This window comes from Erpetoichthys calabaricus, chromosome 12 (genome assembly GCF_900747795.2).
Source record: "Erpetoichthys calabaricus chromosome 12, fErpCal1.3, whole genome shotgun sequence".
Lineage (NCBI taxonomy): Eukaryota > Metazoa > Chordata > Cladistia > Polypteriformes > Polypteridae > Erpetoichthys > Erpetoichthys calabaricus.
The window spans coordinates 54851040-54864231 of NC_041405.2; the positions used below are offsets into that span (position 1 = coordinate 54851040).

Consider the following 13192-nt stretch of genomic DNA (forward strand, 5'->3'; position numbering starts at 1 on the left):
AATCTACATAATCACTTGGAGTGTACCAGTGGTTCTTTATCAATCTGAATGAACCTGAACAGTTTTGAATGTAGGAATCTACAAACACTGTCAAATATATACTACATTAGTACATACCTTTCCAAACATAACTCTGGCTGTAAATAAAACCTTAAGGTGTCTCTAAGTATTAACTCAAAAGGTGTGTGCGTTTGTTTAATACATTTTTCTAGCTTATTAGAAACTCCTCTCTTGAAATGTAAACACTGCTTTTTTGCTGTTGCAAATGAGTCTGTTATTAGAAATATGTTTCTTGAAGTCAAAGTCAAATTTTTGGGGGTATACAAATTATACATGTCCTATCAGAGTAACAGTGTAAGAATAGTCTGTAACAGAATCCCACAAATATTAAGTGCCACCTTAAACTACTGAGCAAATCATAATATAAAACAATGTAAAGTTTGGAGGAAAAAGTAACAGACGGTAATAATTTATTTGTTAAGGAAAATATGTGTAAATTTAAATGAGTGACGAAGGCTACAGTGCAGGCAAATACATGATTTGTAAAATACACCATTATACATTCAACAGTTGAGGCTTACTGTTCAGCACATATCTTATTTGGAAAAACAGATGATAGGGTACAGGCTTCCGTCATTAGATGCTGAACGGATTAAATCATACTTTAACAAGGGACACTATGGACTACTAGCACTGATATCATAAGTCACTGACTTTTCAAAAGCAGAAAATGAAGTTTGGACATTAATGGGTATTTTAATATGAAATATTTTTTGATTCTAGTTGAATCAAAGTTGAATCATGTATAAACTATCAAGGGTAAAGTAAATCAAGAATTTCCAAAGATAGTTCCCTTAATTGTGACAGGGTGTTCAAGTCTTATGGAAGAAAAAGCAGCAATAATACCATGTTTGATGGAAAGGAGACTATAGTTGGTGGTAGGCAATGTTAGGCTTTCACCAGATGTAGTTTGTTTTTATTTTCCTTAAATTTTAGGGTAAGATAGGTAATTTTTGAGTCAGCCAACCAGGGAACATTTTTCCAAATATTATTAGGACTAATTATACAGTGCATCCAGAAAGTATTCACAGTGCATCACTTTTTCCATATTTTGTTATATTACAGCCTTATTCCAAAATGGATTAAATTCATTTTTTTCCTCAGAATTCTACACACAACACCCCATAATGACAACGTGAAAAAAGTTTACTTGAGGTTTTTGCAAATTTATTAAAAATAAAAAAATTGAGAAAGCACATGTACATAAGTATTCACAGCCTTTGCCATGAAGCTCAAAATTGAGCTCAGGTGCATCCTGTTACCCCTGATCATCCTTGAGATGTTTCTGCAGCTTAATTGGAGTCCACCTGTGGTAAATTCAGTTGATTGGACATGATTTGGAAAGGCACACACCTGTTTATATAAGGTCCCACAGTTGACAGTTCATGTCAGAGTACAAACCAAGCATGAAGTCAAAGGAATTGTCTGTAGACCTCCGAGACAGGATTGTCTCGAGGCACAAATCTGGGAAACCACCAGGACTCTTCCTAGAGCTGGCTGGCGATCCAAACTGAACGATCGGGGGAGAAGGGCCTTAGTCAGGGAGGTGACCAAGAACCCGATGGTCACTCTGTCAGAGCTCCAGAGGTCCTCTGTGAGAGTGGAGAACCTTCCAGAAGGACAACCATCTCTGCAGCAATCCACCAAATCAGGCCTTTATGGTAGAGTGGCCAGATGGAAGCCACTCCTTAGTAAAAGGCACATGGCAGCCCGCCTGGAGTTTGCCAAAAGGCACCTGAAGGACTCTCAGACCATGAGAAAGAAAATTATCTGGTCTGATGAGACAAAGATTGAACTCTTTGGTGTGAATGCCAGGCGTCACGTTTGGAGGAAACCGGGCACCGCTCATCACTAGGCCAATACCATCCCTACAGTGAAGCATGGTGGTGGCAGCATCATGCTGTGGGGATGTTTTTTAGCGGCAGGGACTGGGAGACTAGTCAGGATAAAGGGAAAGATGACTGCAGCAATGTACAGAGACATTCTGGATGAAAACCTGCTCCAGAGTGCTCGACCTCAGATTGGGGCGATGGTTCATCTTTCAGCAGGAGAACAACCCTAAGCACACAGCCAAGATATCAAAGGAGTGGCTTCAGGACAACTCTGTGAATGTCCTTGAGTGGCCCAGCCAGAGCCCAGACTTGAATCCGATTGAACATCTCTGGAGAGATCTTAAAATGGCTGTGCACCGACACTTCCCATGCAACCTGATGGAGCCTGAGAGGTGCTGCAAAGAGGAATGGGCGAAACTGGCCAAGGATAGGTGTGTCAAGCTTGTGGCATCATATTCAAAAAGTCTTGAGGCTGTAATTGCTGCCAAAGGTGTATCGACAAAGTATTGAGCAAAGGCTGTGAATACTTATGTACATGTGATTTATCAGTTTTTTTTATTTTTAATAAATTTGCAAAAACCTCAAGTAAACTTTTTTCACGTTTGTCATTATGGGGTGTGTGTAGAATTCTAAGGAAAAAAATGAATTTAATCCATTTTGGAATAAGGCTGTAACACAACAAAATGTGGAAAAAGTGATGCGCTATGAATACTTTCCGGATGCACTGTATGTATTTAGATTTTGTAGGCACTACAGCTACTGCCTGCAAAAAATCAAATAATATCCCTGAATTACTGTCACTTCAGTGATTAAAATAGAACATTTAGAAACACAAGTAATGACTCTTCATCTGTAGAACTATTTCAGGCTCCCAGGAACAGCTCCAGTTTGCTTATCAAATTAATTAATTAGGTCAGTGAAGGACACAGTCTGTCTAGACCAACACTTTGTCCTTGAATACTTTGATTGGCATAACACCTACTTCAGGGTGCCATTCAAGAGATACTTTAATACACACCTTTAATACACTTAGTCAGTCTTGAAACTTTATCATGTAACCTTGCATAGCTAGATCTGCAAAAACACACTCAATTTCCTCAGAGTGAGATCACAGATTGTAAAGGAATAACAAAAACCTTTCAATGCAGATTTCTGAATGCTGGAGTCTTTCAAGGGTGATTTCTGCACCACTACTCATTTTTTTCCACAGAAACAGTATTTCTATTTGATTTGCTTATTATATCAAAAATTGCAACAATACAAATATGACTGTATACAGTAAAGAGATATATAATCTGGTTTTCAAGGGCCTGGTGGTTGTTTTGATACCACTCGGTCAAACTCATGAGATAATGACAGCCCAATGTAGCATTATAGTCATTTTACTACAAATTTCAATCTCTCCTCTTTACAATGCGGCAGATTATTCTGCAGTTTTTGATGTTTATCACACAGTTATTACCCCAAGATAGTAGATGTCTTCCACCGATAAAATCAATGACAGTCTCAGCTATCCCATTACTGTCATGAGTAATGAATATCATACATCTGCACAACATGCTGCACTATGGTGTATGCAGCATTTTATGCTGTAATCCAATTTGTATATTGTATGTTACAAGAAACATTTTCTTTTTACTTTTCCACTACTCATATCAACTATATTTAATGTCATCTAATATCTATTTTTATTAAATGGTACTAATATCTTTATTGATATATTAGGAGAGCAAAAATGAGTATTTCAAAGTATTTGTTATAAATTTCAAATAAAGCTAGAACCTGCGTAAGATGCTCAGTATCTGGTAACTAATCAGTAACTGTTGGTCAATTAACTTACATCAACAGTTTAGACTAAGTAGTCTTATCAATTGTGCAATTAATATAAATTTGCGTTGTGAAATGCAACTGCCTTGTAAATGACAACACCTTATATAGTCTTAATATGTAACAGGTAGTCAGTAGACAAAAGACAACAGTTTTTAAGCTGCTTGTTAGATTGTTTTCCATCCAGGAGCAGAAAAGATGCCGGTAGCAAAAATTAACCATGCTAAAAGTAGTTAGATTTTGGTTATGATGGATTTATCATGTACCTTAAGTTTAGTTAGAGGCCCATGCCTGTTCAACAGTTTACATGCTATTCCTAAACAAAACAAAAAAAAAAAAAAAGCTTTTCTGTAGCTTAAAATAACATTAACAAAAAAGTCTTTGTTAACATTAAAAAAAGTCTTACACACAATGCACTAAATCTTTTCAGGGAATTTATTCTTTTATTATATTCTGTTATCAAGCAGGGTGTGTTTTTTGTTTTTAATTATTAACAGTTATTAATTGATGAAATGTGGGCAAAACTCCCTAATGCAAACACTTGTATTTTTCTTGCTCCTTTCCATATTGGCATATTTATGTAGTCTTACCTTTTGGCTGAACACAACAAAACACATTTAGATTATATGATTAGACTATTGTGTACTTCTCAGCTAACAGTATATGTGAAACATGAGCACTTACCTCTAAAATTTACTTCCTTCCATGGTCCAGTCCATTGATATGAACTGTACCTACGCTTCCTGTATTCTGTTGTCGCTTGTTGAAGAAAATTATAATAAACAGAGTACAAAGTTGAATAGCCCGATGTAAAAACATCATTAGCAATGAGTAAACTTCCATCTTGTAATTAGGACTAAACATTACAAATTGTATTTTGGTTATAACTCTGCTAAATATCCCCAAATACTCTTTTGCCTACTCTTTATAGAAAGACCACTGCAAGAATTGTTTGAGACCTGCTGCTTGTGTTATAAAACATGCGTAAAGGGACAAGACACTACATAATATAAAAGTTTTTTTGTTTTTTTTTTTAAATTGAACAAAGGTGCAGCTGCTATACAAACCAATGTTTGCCAGCAACAGAGGAAATAAACAAATCAAGATGGGTTTGCTTTTATCTCTGCATTAAAATATAAGCATCTATTATGCTGTACTGAGCATAGGGCAATAGGTCTATAAGAAGCAGGGAAAAAAGGAATGTCTACACTGCATTTCCTTTCTTATAATAGAATGCTTTTGCAGAGTTTAATAGGAAAACCACCATCCAAAGTCATATTAAAGTCTGTGGCACTTGCTTCTGGTGAAAACACACCAAAGATGACATTGCAGTCAATTGTGACTCGAGAAAATGACTAGTCCTTATTACTTCAAAACGCAACATCAGTCAGAAACTGTTTAGTTACAGTCAAACTTGGGGAATTTGTCACTGCATATGCAGCATATAGAAAGTTAGTTTGCCTTGCACTTATATTTATAGATTTGGCTGTAAAAGTTAAAGTAGTGAAAGACAAGAGTTTCTTATAAATGAAACACTGGTTCCATAGGCAAATAAGGTTCAGTCCTTTTTTTTTTTTTTTTTTAAATTGATTCACTTACATTTTCTCTTTAAAGATCAAACTAAACTTGCAATAAGTTAAGCCATTTTTAAAAACTCTTCAAAAATACAATATCTGACTAGGGATGTCCATTTGTAAATAAATAAAAATAAACTTTAGATAGCTTGCACACATTGTTAAATTACTGGGAAAGAATATGCAAGCTATATTTAAAGAATCACAAGGCATGCTATGAACACCCACCCATCCATCCATCCATTTTCTAACCCGCTGAATCCAAACACAGGGTCACGGGGGTCTGCTGGAGCCAATCCCAGCCAACACTGGGCACAAGGCAGGAAACAATCCTGGGCAGGGTGCCAACCCACCACAGGACTGAACACCCACCCATTTGGTATTAATTCAAAGCATACATGACTAATTGTTTGAAGTATTACCAAGGTGTTGTTCTGCTTTCTGATCATCCACTACCTTGAATCAATCAGAGCAATTCACATTTTTAATGTCGTTGTAGTTGCCATTGCCTACAGTAGATATTACAAAATTATACCCATGGTGAAAGAAACTCAGGAGGCATAAATTGTGTATTTATTTAAAATATGTATTAACTGCTCACTATTTTGTTCTAATCCTTTAAAATGAATAAAAAAAAAACACACTAACTAGAAAATACAACGTGAATGTGGGTTTAAAATTTTTTTTATTTTTTTTTTAACAAGCATAAAGAAAACATTAATTTTGTCTACCTACTGAAAAAAATGGATAACATATAATTAAGCAACAACTAAAAGGCTGATAAACATAGATGGCACTTATGTATAATGGCAGCTTGCATAGCCACTTCATCTTATAATTATGTTCCATGTTGAATCATGTGTTAAATGACCATATGGTGTACACGGCTTGATGAGCACAGGCATGGTCAGCTGTCCTTGTACTTTGATGCAGAGAAAGCACATTTGCAGATTTCCATTTTTTATGGCCACAGTCCTCAGAGAACTGCATCTTCTTACAAAGATCATAATACTGAGGTTATTTGACCACCGCTGCCAAATATTAGGCTGGAAAGGGAAATCAGCAGTGATAAAAGGAAAGTGCTGTGCATTCTGATTGATAGTTCTCTCTAAATCTTGATGATCTGAAGTATGATCCTGGACTTACAGTAAATGTCACTGGAAAGGGAAGTTTCTTATTGACCTTAAAGAGAGTCAATGGTCACTAAGGGTGTATTAGCAGTCAATAGATTCAAACCCTCTAAAAATCTGCTGTATGACCGACTCTGAAATAAGTATATTGATGCATTTTTTTATTATGTGTCTGCAATGCACATACTTCAACTTTGCATACAACTGCCCTTTTCAAATTGTATTGATAGAAAAAACACAAGTATGGATTTAAATGTACTTGTTAGAAACAGACTTTTGTTTTCAAATTAGAACATTCAAAGAGGTAAACACAAGCTAAAATTGTAAAATATATTTAAAAGTTGTAATATGATCTTAGTAAAAAAATCTGAAATGATAGTCAAAAAATACTCTGAAGAATTTCCAAATGATAATTCTATTATGGTAAGTAAAACATATTTACTGCTATCAAGCTTTGACAGACATCTTCATTAGCTAAAATTCTTGGATTGCATTAACTCATTACAAAGCAAACTTCAGGAAAAGTCCTAACATAAACCACTTTATATCATAAAGATACAGCCAGAATAGTTGTCCTAAAACATTACAGATAAGGAAGGAAGCTAAATTAGCTAGTGGGAATAAAAATAAATATTTGAATTCCTTAAGTTAAAAAAAACAAAAAAAACAAAAAAAAACAACAGTTGTTTGTGAAAGTCTTCATTTTTTATAGTGTTCTAGCTAAATATCCAATTTTACATGCAATAAATTATTTTAGTTTTTGTAATTTTTTTAAGTGTATAATCATGTACACCAGTGGGAAAAAACATAGATGAATTCAGAATTGTATTTGTAAGCAGCCACACACTTTACCCTCTATGTATTGGGAAGGTTGAAGTCAAAATAGTTCATTCTGCTTTAAACAAACAATTCAGATATACAACAAAAGGGAAATATGTGGTAAAATTATAAAATCAATGTCTTAGTTAAGGAAATACTAAATATAATGTGAAACTTCACCCTCCCATTTCAAGTGAGAAAGTTATCATTCCATCATTCATCTTTTCAACTACAATCCTAATCACTAGAGTACAGAGCAAAGCTAGCAAACTTTATTTACTTATTTTGCGGACACCTTTATCCAAGTCAGCTTACAACATTTGAGATACAATATTTTACATTTCATTCATTTTTCCAATTGAAGTACAGGCAGGTGAAGTACTTGCTTATGGTCACACACACAGAGTTTTGAACCCACAACCTCAGGGTTTCATGTCCCATGTCCAAAGCTTTAACCACTATGCCCCACTGCCTACCCCAGAAGACTTTAGAAGGTGCTCTATATGATGATGCCTAAGAATTTGTAACTCACCCCATACTCAATGGCAAGATCAGTGTGATCATCTATATCAACTTTGGCCATTGTTACTTTGCCATTTTGCTTGGCAACCATCTTTTCTAGTCTGGGACCCAAGATCTTACAAGGACCACACCACCTACAATAAACAAATGACAAGCATACATATAAGTGATCTCTCTTTTTCACTATGGCTTCTTTTTTCAATTTTTACATCAAATCATAAACTGCTGAAAAAAATTAAGGCAATACTCAAATCACACATCGGATCTCAATGAACGAAATATTGTTAAGTGGATGTAAGTGGAAAATCTTTACTAAGTAATACTGTGTAACTCATCAAGAACAAAATGATGCAACAATGGTCAGTGGAAACTAAAATCACCAACTCACTGAGAGTTGGATTTGACAATCACCAAAAATCAAAGTCTAAAACTGAAATCATAGGTTGATCCAACTTGTTTGAATTTCACCACAGCAACTTATTATGCGACTCAGTAGTGTGTATGGCCCCCATGTGACTGTATGCACTCCTGACAACATCTGGGCATGCTCCGGAGGAGATGGCGGATGGTATTCTGGGGGATTCCCTCTCATACCTGGATCAAAGCAGCTGTGAGCTCCTGGGCAGTCTATGATACTACTTGGAAGTGTTGGATGCACCAATACATTACATCCCAGTGGTTCTCCGTTGGATTCAGGTCTATGGAACATGTGGGCCAGTCAATGGCATCAATGCCTTTGTCATCCAGGAACTGCCACCACACTCTGGCCACATGAGGCCGGGCATTATCCCACAGCAGGAGGAACCCAGGGCCCACTAGCAGCACTCTGACAAAGGGACTAAAGAATTAATCCCAGTACCCAACAGCTGTCAGGGTACCACTGCCTACGCCAGTGGAGGTCTGTGTGTCCAGGAGCTGGACTACCTGTGGAACCTGAAATTGGCTACAGGTAATATCTCATACTACCAGTAGTGACAAGGACACTAGCAAAACACAAAACTAGAGAAGAATCAGTCATGAAGGATAAGGAGAGAGCAATTATCTGTGGCCACCACCTGCAAAACAATTCCCTTTTTGGAGGTCATCTTGCTGTTGCCTCTCCAGTACACCTGTTGTCACACTTATTTACTCCAAAGCAGGTGAAGTTAATTTGCAATCGCTTATGCTTCCTAACTGGACAGATTGATTTCCCTGGAGCTTAAATGGCTTGGTGTTAGACTGTGATGATTAAGTGTTCCCTTAATTTTTTTGAGAAGTCTGTTTTAATGGTGTTCTAATAACTGGAAAATGGTGTCACAGCTCCAGTGAACTTATCCTTATTTCCAGTAGACTCACTGCCTTTGTTTAAGTCTGCATATTTTCTGAGTGTCTGTGTTGTGTATGTTTTCTTAGTTTAATTCAGGTTACTCTTAAGATGTGAATGGGACATTTGGTGGGAATTCTAACTTGGCCTATTATGAATGAGTGTAAATGTTTGACCTAGTGTGCCCTGTATGCTAGTCCATTTAGGGCTGGTACCTGCCATGTGCTGCTGAGATAAGCACTACTTCTCCACAACCTCAAAATCTAGGAGGATTAAAATTGTTACAAAAAAAAAAAAACACAATTAAAAGAAGAACATTTCAAGACATAACATTTGGACAGTTTTGTTTATAGGAGAGCCATCAAGAAACCAGACGCCATCACAAAAGTACAATCAAATGTAATAGCATAAGCTTTTGGAGTTAGGCCTGATTAATGGGAAGGAAATGGAGAGCACAGATAAGGACAAAATACTCAGTCAGGATGGAGATAATTAGCGAAGTCCACCAGGAATATGTGAGAGCATGATTTCACTTTAAAACATATACTGTTTTATTCACAAACAGTAAGGACACCTGCATAAATTTGCTAAGTTAGGCAGAGTTTAAAATATACCAGAATAATCAGTATAAATTAAAAGTAGATAAGTTTAAAAAAATTTTGCACATTAATTCAGTTCTCTACATGTAGGCAACTAGCAATCAAAATATAAAAGGAAGATGAGAGGTACGGAGTAATAAGAAGCAAATGACAGAAAGCATGTACATACTTATGTCAACATAAATATACCACCCTCTGGGCAAAGAGAAGAAACAACTAAAATTGCAAAGAAAATGTATCTGTTTCCCTAGGAAAAAGGACAAGTCAAACAACAGCTGAGGGAACAAAGCCCATTATATCTAAAGATAGCATGGTTTCAAGGGAACCTAGGCAGAAGTGTTTCTTAAAATAATTAAAATGTTTCAAAAGACAGGTCTATTTAAAATCATTTTATTACAATAACTCCGGACCTTTTAGGTGCTTCACAGTTACAGAAAATACGTTATACTTTAATTAAAATAAAAGTGAAAAAACAGAGTTAATTTCTTTGTTTTTTTTTCTTACCAATGGCATACCTTAACATTTTTAAATCCACTTAATATAATTCAAGGTCACGGACAGGAATATTTATAAAATTTTAATTTGCAATTCCATCAATTAGTGTGTTTACATGCACATCAATAACCCGATCATTCACAGAAATCTGATTTCTAAAATGCAATGCAAACCCTTATTCTGAACGGAGAAACCGGGTTATTCGCCTCTGAGAAACCACATTATTAGAAGTATATTTCTCCACGAATAATCCAATTATATGGTCATGCAAACCCTTAACTGGGTTACTGTTAAAGATTTTGTAGTCTGCACATGCCCGCTGCACTCTATCAGCCTGTGCACGTATTTTGCTTCACACATGCTTTCAGCAGCCACAGGTACAGTAGTAGCATCCACAAAATACACTTCCAGAGGTAAATGTTCAGGTGATTGCTAAATTCCTTCACCTGGCTGAAATAATCTATCTCAACATTTCAGAAATTGCTAAATTTGAGTTGCTGAGCTGAATGTAGGCTAAACTAAGCAACACAACTTCAAGAACAACAGAGTAATGTGTTAAACGTAACGTGCGTCAAGACGTCTGATTACTCTTTAAAGCAACGAGTAACCTAACTCACTAGTTATGTTACTGATATAAAAATTATTCCAGCAACACTAAGTGTAAAACAGGAATCACACATACTGTGTCCTTTCACAAGCTCAATTGCACAGCCAAGCTGAAAAGAATTTGCTCTGTGCATTTCAGTAACAGAAACCTATAAATAAAAGTGTTAATTTGACTAAACGTATTTATAAAAACACAAGAAAATTATCCAGATGTCATGCTTATTTTCTGATTCACAGTGACAAATGATCTTTTTTTGTGCAGTTTAATGACGTCAGTGAGTTTTCCCATAGTAGAACTCCAGAAGATTACTTGCATACATAAATGTGGATTATTGAGAAATCAGGTTTCTGGCTCATTCGGGTTACTCACCTTAACCCGATTTTGTGTGTGTATGTAAACGCACTGAATGTGAAATACCTAATGAGCAGCTACAATATAAAAGGAATCATACATTCCCTAGAGCAGTGTTTCTCAACCACTGTGTTGCAATCCATGGGGTGCTGATGGTGGATCATGAATGGCTGTCGTTTCTCTCGTCACCCCATTGCCAACAAAACAATCAATAGCACTGTGCAGTGTTTTTTCCCATGCTTCTTTCACCATGGGGGAACCTACTCCTCTAATCATGCTTGTTTTATTAATGGGGGACTCCCATGGTCCACTTTGTTCAATTACTGACTGGATCGTCAGTGGAATTGAAAAGATAGAACTGGGTTGTGAGACAATAAAAGCTGAGAAACACTGCACTAAAGAAATGTTTCTTAAACTATAGTTCACAGCCCAAATTGGGTCACCATATGATTGCGTAGTAAAACTAGCCGTTTTACCCTAGCATGAATTCTATGTTGAGCAATATGCCATTTGCTACTCAAAATACTTTTTATTGCTGCAGTATGGGAAGCAATGCTGTTAACTCATCAGCACAGTATTACTTTCTGTGGCACGAAAATATATTAAGTATGTACCACCTTCCATCTCACAACCTATTCAACAATCAAATTGAGAAGACTGGCAGCAAGGACTCAAATAAGAAAGTGGGAGAGAGGAGAAAAAGACCAATACAAGCTGGTGAGGTGAACAGACCATGGTGCTAGATTCAAATGTTTTTTTTTTTTTCTTTTCAACAAAACAGGTGTGGGCCAAGGATGTGACAGTTTCCAGGGTGATATGAATTGTGCATAAATTGGGTGGGATTCTATATATAGTGCCATGGCAGTTATCAGTGATGTACACAAAATACAGTTTAGTGACCATAGACAATTGGATTGTGCCTCATCGCCTTGTTCACTATTACAGTACACACTGAATCTAAATATGTAATAGAGGTGCAAAGAAGATACTGAATTTCAGTAAAGAAGTTCTTCATTACACTACTTCAAAGTGGTTCAATTAATGTCATTTTATAGGTATTGTGAAGGATGTGTTTGTTAAGACAATTGAGAACTTTAAGAAAAAAGGTGTACAGACAAGCAGAAGACATTCAGCACAAGGTCTGCTGGCAGAGTTAAACATTATTATCTTTTTAAAAAAAAAAAAAAAAAAAAAACCTCGGGTAATTGAAATCTGTGTATGTTAAACTAAACTGCTCAAAAAATTAAAGGAACACTTTGAACACACATCAGATCTCAATGGGGGAAAAAAAACCTGCTGGAGATATCTACGGATATGGACTGGGTAATGTATTAGGAATGGAAAGGATGCCACATCGTTTGATGGAAATGAAAATTATCAACTTACAGAGGTGAATTCAAAGACACCCCGAAAATAAAAGTGAAAAGATGCGGCAGACTAGTCCATTTTGCCAAAATTTCATTGCAGCATCTCAAGATTGTACTCAGTATTTTGAATGGCCACCACGTGCTTGTATGCATGCCTGACAATGTTTTTTTTTGGTTGTTTGGAGGTGGGGAATGATCCTGATGGTGTCCTGGGGGATCTCCTCCCAGATCTTGACCAGGGCATCACTGAGCTCTTGGACAGTCTTAGTTGCAACCTGGCGGCGTCGGGTGGACCAAAACATAATGTCCCAGAGATGTTCTATTGGATTTGGGTCAGGTGAGCATGAGGCCAAGTCAATTGTATCAATTCCTTCATCCTCCAGAAACTGCCTGCATACTCTCGTCACATGAGGCCGGGCATTGTTGTGCACCAGGAGGAACCCAGAACCCACTGCACTAGCATAAGGTCTGTTAATGGCTCCAAGGATTTCATCCCAATACCTAATGGCAGTCAAGATGCCATTGTCTAGCCTGTAGAAGTCTGTGCATCCCTCCATGGATATGCCTCCCCAGACCATCAGTGACCCACCACCAAACAGGTCATGCTGAACGATGTTACAGATAGCATAAAATTCTCCACGGGTTCTCCAGACCCTTTCACGTCTGTCACATGTGCTCAGGGTGAACCTGCTATCACCTGTGAAAA

General features: G+C 36.7%; 1 protein-coding gene across 2 annotated transcripts in view; it reads right to left on the bottom strand.

The window, feature by feature from the left end:
* The window catches only part of txn2 (thioredoxin 2), a 37177-nt gene that overhangs the window by 2642 nt on the left and 21343 nt on the right, over positions 1-13192 (bottom strand). Inside the window, exons 3-4 of one of the 2 annotated variants that reach the window (XM_051934491.1) lie at positions 7775-7898; positions 3987-4035 (exon numbers count right to left, since the gene is read on the bottom strand). In XM_051934491.1, the coding sequence (XP_051790451.1) occupies positions 4030-4035; positions 7775-7898 (130 nt within the window). In that variant the 3' untranslated portion in view covers positions 3987-4029. Of the gene's footprint in view, positions 1-3986; positions 4036-7774; positions 7899-13192 lie in introns of those variants that run through there. The other variant, XM_028815574.2, reaches the window with a different exon arrangement.